Below are 13,010 nucleotides of genomic sequence, written 5' to 3'. Positions count from 1 at the left end.
CACTCATGTGGGACGTAAAACTCTTAAGCAACAAACAAGCAAGATAAAAACTCCTTGACACAGACGACAGTATAGTGGTTACCAGAGGGTGAAGCGGGGAGAGGGAAAAGGGTGTCAACTGTATGGTGATGGATGGAGAACTGACACTGGGTGGTGAGCACCCAGTAGTATAACATTGTACCCTTGACCCCATGTAATTTTTTTAACAGATGTCACCCCAGTAAATTTAACAAAATTTTTTAAAAGAACATATGTCCTTTAGAGAAGCTTGGTGTTTTCCTGAGAAACCACCAGGCCAGCACAGTTCTCACCTAATTTGGCTGAAACAGGAACGCGGTTCTTGAGGGGTACCAGGCGGTCCTTACACGTTTTCTCCAGGGGTAATTCACACTTTATGTGACGCCGGAAGTTTTCCCTCAGAATAGATCGAATCACCTTGACAATGTTGGTTTTGCTTTCACTGTCACTGGGGGCAGGGAGGGAGAGAAAGAGCAGCATTAGTGTCTAGTGTCCTCGTGCTCCGAGTGCACGTCCCGCGGTCCTCGTGGGGCACATTACTGCTCTCAGGACAGACCGACAGCAATCACCAGCTTCTGTGCACCGTGGTCTCCTCACTTACAAAGGAGAACTGAAGTCCTTTTGAGCACTACGATTTGGGTATGTTTTTACTCAGTGTACACTTCTAGAACCACAGTTCAGGATGGCACTGAAAACTAACTCCCTTTCTTAAGAGAGTGTCATTCTGTCTTACTCCCGTTGGCTGGCATTTCTGGAAGTCAGTAATACCTGCAGCACAATTGAAAGATGGTTTCTGGCCGTCCTTCTACTTCTGACTTTGTATGGATCAGCTCCCATAGGGAATTGTTTTCTGTCCCTGTGTGAAAGGCGATACAAACAAGAGTCCACAACTTTCCCAAAGAGCCTGTGGTTAAGAACACTTGTGAAGTTTAAAACTCATCGTTTAGAGAGTGACTTTTTAAAATGTCAAATATTCCCGGCCCTGACTCATCATTTTCTTCTGCGGCTCATTCTGTGTATGACTTTCACAAAAAGTTAAATACTTTCTAGTTATTTCTTACATTTCCAGCTGAAGCTTCCCATCCATCTTAGTGCTTCCTCACTTCCTATCCCTGAATTCCATCTCTGTGGGGAAGAGGGGAAATGGGTCCTGTTTTCAACCCATTCCTTGGAAGGAACAGTAGGAAGTGCTCGAGGTCAGAGAAGTCAGCCCCAAATTCAGTCATGTTCTGGGGAGCGTAAGCACGTCAACAAAAATCAGACATCACTGCACGCCTTAGCCTGTTGGTCCTCTCCATCGCCAGAGGCACTGTCACCAGAACGTTTTTCTGGAAGTATCTCTGAATGAACGTGCTATTCTAGAAGGACCTCGATATTGTACAGGGTTGAAAAAAATTTTTTTTCTTGTTTGGACACCATTTGTAATATTGCTCAATCTTAAGGAATTTTCTGGTGAATCTAAATGTGTAAAAACTTAAATTGATGGACCTTTGTTTCTTTAACATATTTTAGGTTATCAAGGATATTAGGCAGAAAGAAAAATGTTGAAAAATTGTTGCTAGTGACAAGAAGGAAACAATGAAGAGCAGTATTTGGCTAAGAAACACCACCCACTGGCATTGACTTTCTTCACAAGTCTGTGAGGAAACATCAGAGCCACCTCTGCTGTCTTCCTTTGCCTTGTCTACATAACATCAGAAACGATCCCCAAGATTCTTTCCTGCTCTTTCACACCACAATTCAAATAAGTGTCTTAAGATATTTTTTCGGGCATAGTACTACATGAAACAATTACCTGCTGTATTCCCCAGTCTGACTTGAAGTGCCGATATGGGGATCAACCAGCGAAACTTAAATGGGTCCAAGTCAGCGGAGCTGTGAGCAGGCCGGGAATTGGAGGGCTGTAATGTGAAAGCCGCAAGAAAAGTGTCACAGCAAGCTCTCGCCCAGGGAGGATGCGCGCATAGTACGGACCCCTTAAGTTACCCCGTGTGTCAGGCTCCGTGCAGCTGTGGGGGTGTTCACGGTGCAGAGACTTCTGCTCGGGCATGCCCCAGTTTTCAAGGAGCTCACAGATGGTGGGGATAGGGCAGAGTCAGGGTTTGGGGAGCAGCATTCTAGGTCCCAACCAAGAATGACAACCGAGCTTCCATGTCCTCACATTACCTCTAAATGGTAAGCTGATGGCTTATAGTATCCACAGCTAGCGTGGTTGTTTTTTTTTTAAGTCAAGGTAAAAGTCATTTGAAAACAAACCCAAGTTACACAGACTCTCATGTGTATAGAGCAAACCCGGGCCATTTTCAGGGATATAAAGCTGGTTTTCTATGTAGGCCCCAGCATGGGTATTTGCCCGCATCTTCTTTTAAAACCCACATCTTTGGTGGGAAGAATAAGAAATACCTTAAGTATTTGATTTGGTCAGTTGCCCTAGGAATAAGTAATATTAGCCCGTGATGCCTGGGTGCTTAGCTGGCGTCTCAGTTCAACATTAATAGGAAGATACAGCCATGAAACAGTAGCTTTAATTAAAATTAATTCTTGTCTTACCAATTTCTTTTTCAGTTTACAGTTTTCTTTATAAACCAGTATGACAGCTCTCTTAAAAACTAAAGAAAAGAGAAAGAAAAGGCTTTCATTATTTTATACAAACTTCCAAGGTTGAGCCGGAGCTCAACGTTTTAAAAGAACAAAGCTCTTCAAACTTATAAAGCTCCAACAGCCCGCTATGCCAGCACACGAGCAAATAAATGGTATTCCTCCGGTTCGCATATGAATCGTGCAGAATACCTGCTTAGTTAAAAGCTATTATCGGAAGTGGATCCTGGCATTTTTAAAAATTCTTGTTTTGTCTTATTGAAGGCTGAGGACACGGTGTCCATGTCAGGGAGACTACACAGTCCACACTCCCTCTGCCGGCTCGCAGGGAGAATTAAGACATTTCGATGTGCAACAAACTATGAGGTAGCAAGTTTCAAAAGAGCCTCGGGAGATCCATTCCTGTAACACTGGGAGAGAACCGCTAAGCCAAGCAGCACGCGGCAGAGAACAAGGTAAGGAGTACGCAGAGTTTTCAATAGTTGGAGGCTGGCCGTTGTCAGAAGCCATTCCAGCAAGGACTCTAGCTGCTCCTGGAAACCAGGAGTTAGCTGGACTGGTGGGTGGGTATGCTCTTCACTGCTTCCAGCCTCTTTGTTTATAGTCTTGGGAATGGAATACTAACCAAATACTGTGAGCTCAAGGTCCTTTCTGGCTTTTCCTAGAGACAGAAACGGATTCAACCAGGAGACTGTAGAATGCATCAGAAGTTCCCCCATTGAAAGTTCAGTTACCTGTATTGGAAAGAACAGGAGAGAAAAAAGACATGGAAACCCCAGGGGTAGTTGAGTTGCATGTTGGATAGTGAATCACATATATCTATATATACAGTCGCTGCTAAACAAATACATTGTTTGCTTTTTATGATGCTGTTAACATGGGGCCTTGAATAATGGAGCCTTTGAAAATAGGAGCTAAGCATCACGCTTTTTGAAAAATTACATAAAAGTGGAAGCATTTTCACGTTTGATGCACGTATCATATGTGGGTGACACTTGCCTCTCGACCTACTCCATAGCAGTACTTCCACCGGTGTCAAGGGCCATCCAAAGTGCCCTTGTCAACATTTCCCCCAGGACCTAATACAGTTACCATCTCTAACCCATAATCCACACTAGACCTGCTAATCAAACAGTACCAACACGGAAACTGACTGTAATAAAAAATTGAATTCCAGCTGTTTTCTGTTCTTGCCTTTTTCTACTTAAACTGTATTGCTTCTTACATGTAGATTTTAGAAGCTCGAGTCAAAATTCAGTAATCAGCCAGAAATGAAGACAAAAAGCCCTAGATCGTGTCCGTGTGCTGGCTCCCACTTGCTCTATCCATCCTCTCGCTGCCAGCTCACGCTCTCCACAGTGGTTCCAGCCTCTGCTATGTTCTCACCGCATGCCCCACGGGAAAGCAGGAAGAGGTAGGGATATGTGCTCAGTGACCGTGTTTTCCTTTGTACAATGTGAACGTGACATAAGGTTACAGTTTTAAAGCAATGTAATGAATTTTATGTGAGATTTATACTTAAACTGTGTGGATTATAAGCATTGAGATCACAAGGGAAAATGTAGGCATTCCCTCCTCCAGGAAAGCCCTGACAGGGTGGCCCAGCCTAGAGGTCACCTACAGACCCAGGGAGCACATGCGTTAAGCATCTCAGAACGCAGAAGTCCCACCGACCTCCTTCTCTGTCCCACTCTGCTCTGCTACAAGCTGATCAAATACTGTCCCGTAATCCTCGTATATCTTCTGCATCTCGTTGATATGGCTTGCTACTTTTTCCATTGCCTTTAGTGCTTCTGCAAAATATGAAATCAGATTTGTTTTATAATTTTTGTTCACTTTAAATCCTATCCCACAGCAGTGGTGAAAATGCTGAAGATTCAAGCCAGGATTCGGGACCAGCACTTACTAACCACAGGCACGACTCAAACAGCCCAGTATAATCCAGTCATTAAAATGAAGAAGAGTAGAATTATCTTCCACCTTAAATTCTCTTTGAAATGAGGCAGTAAGTTTTTTTAGAAGTTAAAAATATCGCTAATAATAAGGGCTCACATTTATTGAGCACTTTCTATTTGGCATGTACTGTGATGAGTGATTTATGTGAATCATCTCATTCTCCACAATAACTCGATGACAGTACTCAATCCCATTTTACAGATGAGAAAACTAAGGTGCAGAGGGGTTAAGGATTTTGCCAGACTTCCAAAGAGAGAAATAAGGAATGGAGCCAGAATTTGAACCCTAGACCAAGTGGCCAGAGGGCACCTGCTCTTAAATTTTGCCTCTCCTCCTGGACCAGTTAATGGAATTGTATGTACAACAGTGTTTAAGAACTTACAGATGTCTCTGTAAGTGCTTAATTGCCAGAGAAATTGGTTGCCTTTATGCATGGTGTTTACTTAAAACTTTTTACACAGGCCTGTGCGGGACAAGATGATTTTGTCGAAGTCAAAAAACAAAATTTCAGGTCACCTCCTACTTTGTTCTCCTGACTCCACATTTTAATTCAGCTGGGGGAAGTTTTGGAAGGCAGTTTTTAACAGAAGCCTTTTAAAGGTCATCATGATGCTAAACTAACTTTCCACACTGTATGTTGAATACTAATCACAATTTGTAGCATTTACTTACAGAATTTAACTTTATACAAAAAATATTTTGTCCTTGTTACTTATAACACAGAAGTTTGCTTGTCACAGTAAAAGATTCAGTTTAACTGACACTCTTCTCAGTGTTTATTATTCAGTAATACTAACACTTATTAATAAGTTGTTCTCTCTCCAGGTATTTCTTTACATGTCGTGTAACCAGCCCTCTTAGTTTTGATACGTATAGAACACCACTATTTCTCTCTAATTCAAACACAGCATCTCTTTAAGGGAGACTCTCTTTACTATCTAAAGGAGTGGCTTTGTGTGACAAGGTGTATTAGGCCAGTAATTTCTGTGACAAAAGAAGACACCTCCACGTCAACTTGAAAGCATAACCTGTCGTGAGGAGTTTGTGTTGGGAGTCAGACTCTGCTCAGAGATTCCACAAGGTGGAGCCTCACCCCCAACGTATTTGATCAGCAGCCCTCTGGGTAGCAAACACCACAAAACTTCACAGACTCGTAGGAAAATAGGCCTGATTTTCGGATCTTGCAGTACTGTTTGCTAACTCAGTGACCTGACTCCATGGATTTCAAGTCACTGAACTTAAATTACCTTCTTATGAAAATGAAAATGGATCATCCCTCCAGAGGGACTTGGGCGGCTCCACAGAGGTCATTTTGCCAAGCATTTTGCCCATCTAAAGGGACAGCCATATATCTAGCTATTTTCACATATTAAACTTAGATGTAAGATGAACAATCATAGTCCTTAGAAGGGTTTCAAAATAGGAAACTAAGCCGGGGCAGAGGGGGGTGTGTAGGCGTAGTCAGGTTGCATCTCAGGCCCCTCCATTCTCACCTGTCAGGTGATAGTGTTCTTCGCTCTCCTGGTCTGTCAGCGACACGAGCTCCTTAAGCAGCAGCGGGTACTTAAGCACCCTCTGGACGGGCTTGATGAGGTAAGACTCCAGTGTGGAGGAATGCTGCTTGGTGGGGTTCCGGGCATCCAGGAAAGCCTTGAAGGCTTTGTCAGTTTTAGCTACAGGCAGAGGGATAACAGACCCTTAGAAGAGCACAGCAGGATGAATTCAATTGCACTTCATTTCGTCTTCAATGGACTTACAGATCAGTCCACTTCTATCATCCTCCTAATGCCATTCTTGAATAACAACCCAAATGCATCAGTAGGTCAAGCACCCAGCTGTCAACCTGGATTCTGCATTACAGCTGTGACAAATCCCGCGGGCAAAGGGACGACACTAGGCTGCCAGCATAGTACAGTCCACACACTACAGAGGAATGCCAAGTCAAAATGTAGGAATGTCTGACTTTAAAGGCACATTTCGATGCAGACTCATGAGAGAGATGGTTACAGGTACTTAAAAAGTGAGTTCCAATTTTCAAAGCCAATTCATAAAGCCACAAAACATGTTATCTGGGTCCTACACCATACCCCCTCCCCAAAAGATTCATGTAGCAAAATAAACCAGTATTTTTTTCAACTGTCCTAGCACAAATTGTTACTTATCCTATACATTCAAGGGCTATTCATAAAGCAAGATTTTTTTCTTTCTCTATAAAATAAGTTATTTAGCACTTCAGCCTCCACCTCCACAGCTCCGAGCAGTCGAGACTTCCACCAGGTGTAACATCCAGACTCCTCTGGGCAGTAAAAACTGCCTCTGTGCTCAGTGTCTGAGTGTCACGAAGGGAGCACACAATCCAAGTGCATTTAGTTTGGAGAGAGCCAGTGGACACACCAGCGGCCACTCGGGTTGACCAGCTGTTTGGAATTCAGCTCATTTGAATGAAGATATACCCTTATATGGGGGATTGTTACAAAGGCAAAATCTACAATTTCTAAGAGACACAGACCCATTTTGAATGTGACCACCAGACAAAGTGGATGGAAAGATGATTCTTCATCCTTATGACAAAGGAGAAAGTAAGCAAACCACTGGTATGCTTTTATTTTCTTGTGTACTGTCAATAAAGTGTTCCCGGGAGGAAATCCCAGTGGAGTCAGGTCTCTGTTGAAAGAACTCAAGAAAACAGAGTTGGCTAGGTCTTGTTAACTGGAAGAGCCCCAGACTCCATTTTTTAAACTTGAGCCTTTTTTTCTAGGATACCATGGAGTTCTGGATTTAAACCAAATGGTAGAACTGTGTCAGTAGACCTGGTTAAACACTAACAGTGTTTGGATAAACCTCTGCATGCCCTCCATGATAGTATGGAGAGTACTTTTCCTGGTTTTGAGAAACACTGAAGAGCAAACTCTGGAACCTTTCTGAAAATGCCACTAAGAAGCATTGGATGACAGACAGAAGAAGGGGCTTGGATCTTAGTTTGACTCCCGATACCCTGTTGACACAACTTAAAAAGTTCAAATATAGAACACTCCACAAACGTTTTCCATTGTCATGGAAGAGAGTCCTGATTCATGGGTTGCTGGGAAGGTAGCAAATCATAATGGGAATGAACCACATGAGGTCATCCTTAGTTCGGAAGAAGGCATTCAAGTCCTGGGGGAAGTCATTTTTATCCTGGAAATTTATGACATTAACAGTTCAAGCTTTGGTAGATTCATATCTTATTTCCAAGTACACTTGAGAGAATACAAGTAACCTGGCGACCTTTCCTGGAGACTGGAGACAGTTCAGATAACCTAAATAGCACTAGATGTATTTTCGTAAGATGGTTTCCACTGTACAAAAGGGGGAGACTCCTAAGGACCTGTATTTGTTTGATGTTCTCCGTGAGGGCTAAATGACTACTGCTCAGGGCCTAGGGCTTAATGTCCTGTGCCTGCCTCAGTGATGTTTCCTTCTCTTGTCTCTGCTACCAGAAATGAGAATTCCAAAGAACGGGACAGAAAAACACTTTCTGAGACAGACATCTGAGAATTCTAATCTCAAACCTGAGGAGGTGTATGGTGATTAAAAGAAGCTTCAGGAATAGAATAGCCTCCATTAAGCAGTCCCGATTTAGGGTATGACAGGAATAGATTGAACTTCAGGTAGATGACACAATCATGGTGACTGCAGCACAAAAACTCCAATACTTCCACACCTGTCAGCGACATGAGCTCCTTGAGCAGCAGAACCAAAGAAGGTCATTATTGTCATCAGATCTTTGAATATACTTTGTAGGCTGGACTGACCAGCCAGCCCATTCCTGAATGCCCCAGTGGATCAATGTTCTGACCATCTGCCCACAAGCTGACCCACTACAAGTCAGTGGCCAAAGCTCAGGCATCTCTCTCAGCTCCACAGAAGAAGGTTTGCTGTTGGCGTGAAGGGGAAGAGCAATGAGGGTTGACCACCCAGGCTACTTGGACATAAAAAAATAAAAATCCTCAATTGAAGCAAATAAAGATGATAAAAGTATGGACAGATGAAAGGTACTTCAATGACAGGATGTAAGCTGTAATGAATGTGAGATTTTTCTAGTTCTATCAAAGAGGATTTCATTTTAGTTAACACATTTCTTATAAATTTCATGGTGATTGTCTGGTGGTGGTTTTTTGTAGTTATTCCTCAGACTTAAGAAGGTCAACAAGAGAGTTCCAGTCAAGATGGCTGAGTAGGTAAACGCTGTGTTTGCCTTGTTCCACGACCACATCAAAATTACAACTAAACTACAGAACAACCATCATTGAAAATCGCCGGAAGTCTAGCTGAACTGAAGCCCTACAACTAACAACATAAAGAAGAAGCCACCTTGAGACTGATAGGAGAGGTGGAGCCATGAACAGGCTGTTCCCACACCTGCATGTGACCATTACAAATTGAGAGGGATATCTCACCTGTGGAGGTCTCCTCTGAGAAGGAAGGGGTCCTAGCCCCACACCAGTCTCCTCATCCCAGGGTTTCAGTGCCAGGTAGAAAAGACATACATTCTGGCTGTGAAAACCAGCAGACTGTGGCTGAGTGAGATGGAGGGCAGCTGCAGCCCCAGCACTCTTCTTAAAGGGACCACATGTGGACTTACTCTCTGATGGACTCAGTTGCTCTGAGTTCCAGCGCTGGGGCACCAGCTCGAAAGGCACCAGGGACATATGGGGAGGAACTGAGTTGTCTGGCTGCAGGGCGAGGGCTGGAGGGGCAGCTTTCCCCTGGAGGGAGGAGCTGGCAGAATCCACTGGTCCTTTGTGGAGCCCTCCTCCCTCCCAGTGTGCAGGGGCAGGTGGGTGCCAAATCTAAGTCTCCATCAACCTGGCTAGCACATTTGCCCTGCCCTAGTGATTCCCCGGGACCTCACCCTACCCAACTTGCAGGCCCACTCAAGCCACTTCCAGGGGCTTTTCCATACAAGTGTCCTGTCTTGGCTCATGCTGTGGACATTCCTAAAATCTCTCAAAGGCTCACAAGGCTGAACAAGCAGCATCTGGCCTCAGTGTGCCTCCTACCTCTTGCTAAACAGCCCCAATCCTGGCACTACCAGCAGCCAGCCTTAGATTGCAGCTTATCCTCTCCCATGCAACTTCAAGCTCAGCACAAGTGGCAACCATCTGCAGATCTCTTTGTAGCTTGCTCATACCAAGTGTCCCTAGGCAGGGCACAGGTAGCAGCTGACCACGGCCTGCAACAGAAATCCTTCCAAGAGGCCCCAGAACCAACACACCTGGTAGCCAGCTTCAGACTACACCAGAGCACTACCCAGCCATCTCCACAAAAGACACACCCAAAGGGCACACTTGGAAGGCACCAGAGCCCAGCTAAAGCAAATCCTGCTCCATAGGGTCAGCCCCTGTACTACAGCTCCTCCACTGTAGTCATGGCCAGTCCTCACAACCAATCAGCCTGAGGGTCAATCCCTCCCATTGACATGCCAACAGCAACCACAGCTCAAATAAAACAGAAGAACAAACACAACCCACACAAGGGACACACATGGAACACCTGGTTCAGGTGACCAGGAAGACCACTGGGCCCCAACGGACACCTACTACATAAGGCCACTCTACTAAGACTGGGAGGCATAGTAGCCCTATCTAATACAAAGGGAGGCAAAATGAGAAGACAAAGAAACATGTTCCAAATGAAACAACAGAACAAAGCTCCAAAAAAGAACTAAACAAAATGGAGACAAGCACTTTACCAGACACAGAGTTCAAAACACTGGTTATAAGGATACTCAGTGATCTCAGTGAGAACTTCAAAAAAAGAGATAGGAAACATAAAAATGGAGACATAAAACATAAAAAAGAACCAGTCAAAAATGAAAACTACAGTAATTGAAATGAAGACTACATTAGAGGAAATCAACATATTAGATGAAACAGAGGATCGAATCAATGATTTAGAAGATAAGGTAGCAGAAAACACCCAATAAACACAGCAAAAAGAAAAAAGAATCAAAAAAATGTGGAGAGTTTAAGGGGTCTCTGGGACAACATTAAGTGTGCCAACATTCACATCATAGGGGTACCAGAAGGAGAAGAGAGAAAGCAGGGGATTGAAAATCTATTTAAAGAAATAATGACAGAAAACTTCCCTACCCTGGTGAAGGAAATAGACATACACACCCAGGAAGTGCAGAGAGTCCCAAATAAGATGAACCCAAAGAGGCCCACACCAAGACACATCATAATTAAAATGCCAAAGGTTAAAGACAAAGACAGAATATTAAAAGCAGGAAGAGAAAAGCAGTTAGTTACTTACAAGGGAACTCCCATAAGACTGTCAGTTGATTTCTCAACAGAAACTTTACAGGTCAGAGGGATTGGCAGGAAATATTCAAAGCGATGAAAAACAAGGACTTACAACTAAGAATATTCTACCTAGCAAAGCTATCACTTAGAATTGAAGGACAGATAAAGAGCTTCTCAGACAATAAAATGCTGAAGGAGTTCCTCACTACCAAACTAGTATTCCAGGTAATGTTAGAGGTACTTTTTTAAGATGAAGAAAAAAAAAAAAATTCAAGATAGGAATAATAAAATTGCAATAACTACATATCAATAATTAGTTTAAATGTAAACAGATTAAGTGCTCCAATCAAAAGACACAGGGTGGCTGAATGGATAAAAAAAACAAGACCCTTATATATGTTGCCTACAAGAGACTCACTTCAGATCAAAAGAGACACAGACTGAAAGTAAAGGGATGGGAAAAAGATATTTCATGAACATGGAAACAGAAAAAAAAATAAAATAAAAAGCTGAGGTAGCAATACTTATACCAGACAAAATAGACTTTAAAACAAAGTTATTATAAGAGACAAAGAAAGACCTAGTAATCCCACTTCTGGGTATTTATCCAAAGAAACCCAAAACACTACTTCAAGGGGACATGTGCATCCATATGTTCACTGCAGCATTTTTTACAATAGCCAAGATATGGAAGCAGCCTGGATGTCCACCAGTAGATGAAAGGATAAAGAAAATGTGGTACATATATACAACAGAATATTACTCAGCCATAAAAAAGAATGATATCTTGCCATCTGCAGCAACATGGATGGACCTAGAGTGTATTGTGCTGAGTGGAGTATGTCAGACAAAGAAAGACCAATGTCATATTATTTCACTTATATGTAGAATCCAGAAAACAGGATAAACAAACAAACAAACCAGAAACAAGCTCAAAGAGAACACTTTGCGGTTGCCAGATTGGGGAATGGGGTTAAGGGATGGGTGAAGGGGTGAGGGGATTAAGAGGTACAAACTGGTAGTTACAATTTAGTCATAGGGATGTAAAGCATAAGAAATATAGTCAGTAATATTGTAACAACTATTCATGGTGTCAGATGGGTACTGGATTTATCAGGGTGATCACTTTGCAAGTTATATAAATGTCTAATCACTGTGTTGTACACGTGAAACTAATATAATATTGTATGTCAACTGTAGTTGAAAAAAATTTTAAATATTTAAGAATAAAATAAAGAAAGAAGGTTAACAAGAAAAAAAGAAAATGGTGTACATTCCTTTCTACCTCCATTCAGAGGCTTATGGTTCCAAATTTTTAGGTCAAGGAATTTGGCAAAAAAAAAAAAGGAATCCAGATGTAATTTAACAGCAAAGTGACACGTGGCTAAACAACATCTCTGCTCTTAGGACACTGTTACCCATACGCTGAAATCAAAAACTTTCCCTTAAATGTCTGTCAAAGTCAAAGTCAAGAATGATCTATTAAAGTTGCACTTATTCCTACTTGTCAAATATGAATTTAGTCTTTGTTAATTAAAAATACAAAAAGCACAGCAATAAAAGTTATGAGCAACTTACCTCGCTCTAGAACCTTCTGTACTTTAATATGATTAGCACAGAATCCGCTGTACAGCTTGAAGTGGTCCGCATAATAAAGGAAAGAGCCTCCAAGGGAAAACAGCAATTTCTAGAAAGGGAGGGAGAAGTCACATCAGACATGGTGTAGTCAGTGTCTGCTAGCTATGGTTCGGCATTTGATGGCTTTGGAGACTCTAGACATTTGTGTTTCAGATACCAGAGAACTGAGGCCTCAGAGAAGTCAACAAGTGAAATAAGCACAGGACTGCCCCATTTGCACAGCAGATGGAAAACAGCCCAGGCTTTCCCCTAGCAGATTTGTAGTTTGATTGAAAACTTTCTTGCAGAGGAGCCGATTGACAGGGGGTGCAATCAAAGGACAAGAAAAGTTCTATAAAAATACATCTGACAAAGTGGGATCTAAGTGATCTGAGAGGCTAATTAATCAAGCCGGCTCTGCTTTACTTGGGATGAAGGATGCAGTCTGTGAACGTCCCTGGCCCTTTCTACTGCCATCCCGGGAGGGGCTTCTTGCCAGCCACCACACTGGAGACAGGACTGCATAGAAGAGAA

At 42.7% G+C, this 13,010-nt stretch overlaps 1 protein-coding gene across 11 annotated transcripts in view; it reads right to left on the bottom strand.

The window, feature by feature from the left end:
* Positions 1–13,010, bottom strand: part of TIAM2 (TIAM Rac1 associated GEF 2) — a 223,415-nt gene that overhangs the window by 2,598 nt on the left and 207,807 nt on the right. For all 11 annotated transcript variants that reach the window (XM_074333725.1, XM_074333728.1, XM_074333726.1 and 8 more), the window contains 8 exons: positions 12,438–12,546; positions 6,066–6,245; positions 4,291–4,409; positions 3,242–3,350; positions 2,569–2,627; positions 1,814–1,919; positions 787–874; positions 312–466 (listed from right to left, as the gene is read on the bottom strand). In XM_074333725.1, coding sequence (XP_074189826.1) covers positions 312–466; positions 787–874; positions 1,814–1,919; positions 2,569–2,627; positions 3,242–3,350; positions 4,291–4,409; positions 6,066–6,245; positions 12,438–12,546 — 925 coding nt within the window. The remainder of the gene's footprint in view (positions 1–311; positions 467–786; positions 875–1,813; positions 1,920–2,568; positions 2,628–3,241; positions 3,351–4,290; positions 4,410–6,065; positions 6,246–12,437; positions 12,547–13,010) is intronic.

The sequence above is a fragment of the Rhinolophus sinicus genome, linkage group LG05 (genome assembly GCF_036562045.2).
Source record: "Rhinolophus sinicus isolate RSC01 linkage group LG05, ASM3656204v1, whole genome shotgun sequence".
Lineage (NCBI taxonomy): Eukaryota > Metazoa > Chordata > Mammalia > Chiroptera > Rhinolophidae > Rhinolophus > Rhinolophus sinicus.
Note: the sequence above shows the minus strand (reverse complement) of the source record. Positions and strands in the feature narration are given on the sequence as shown.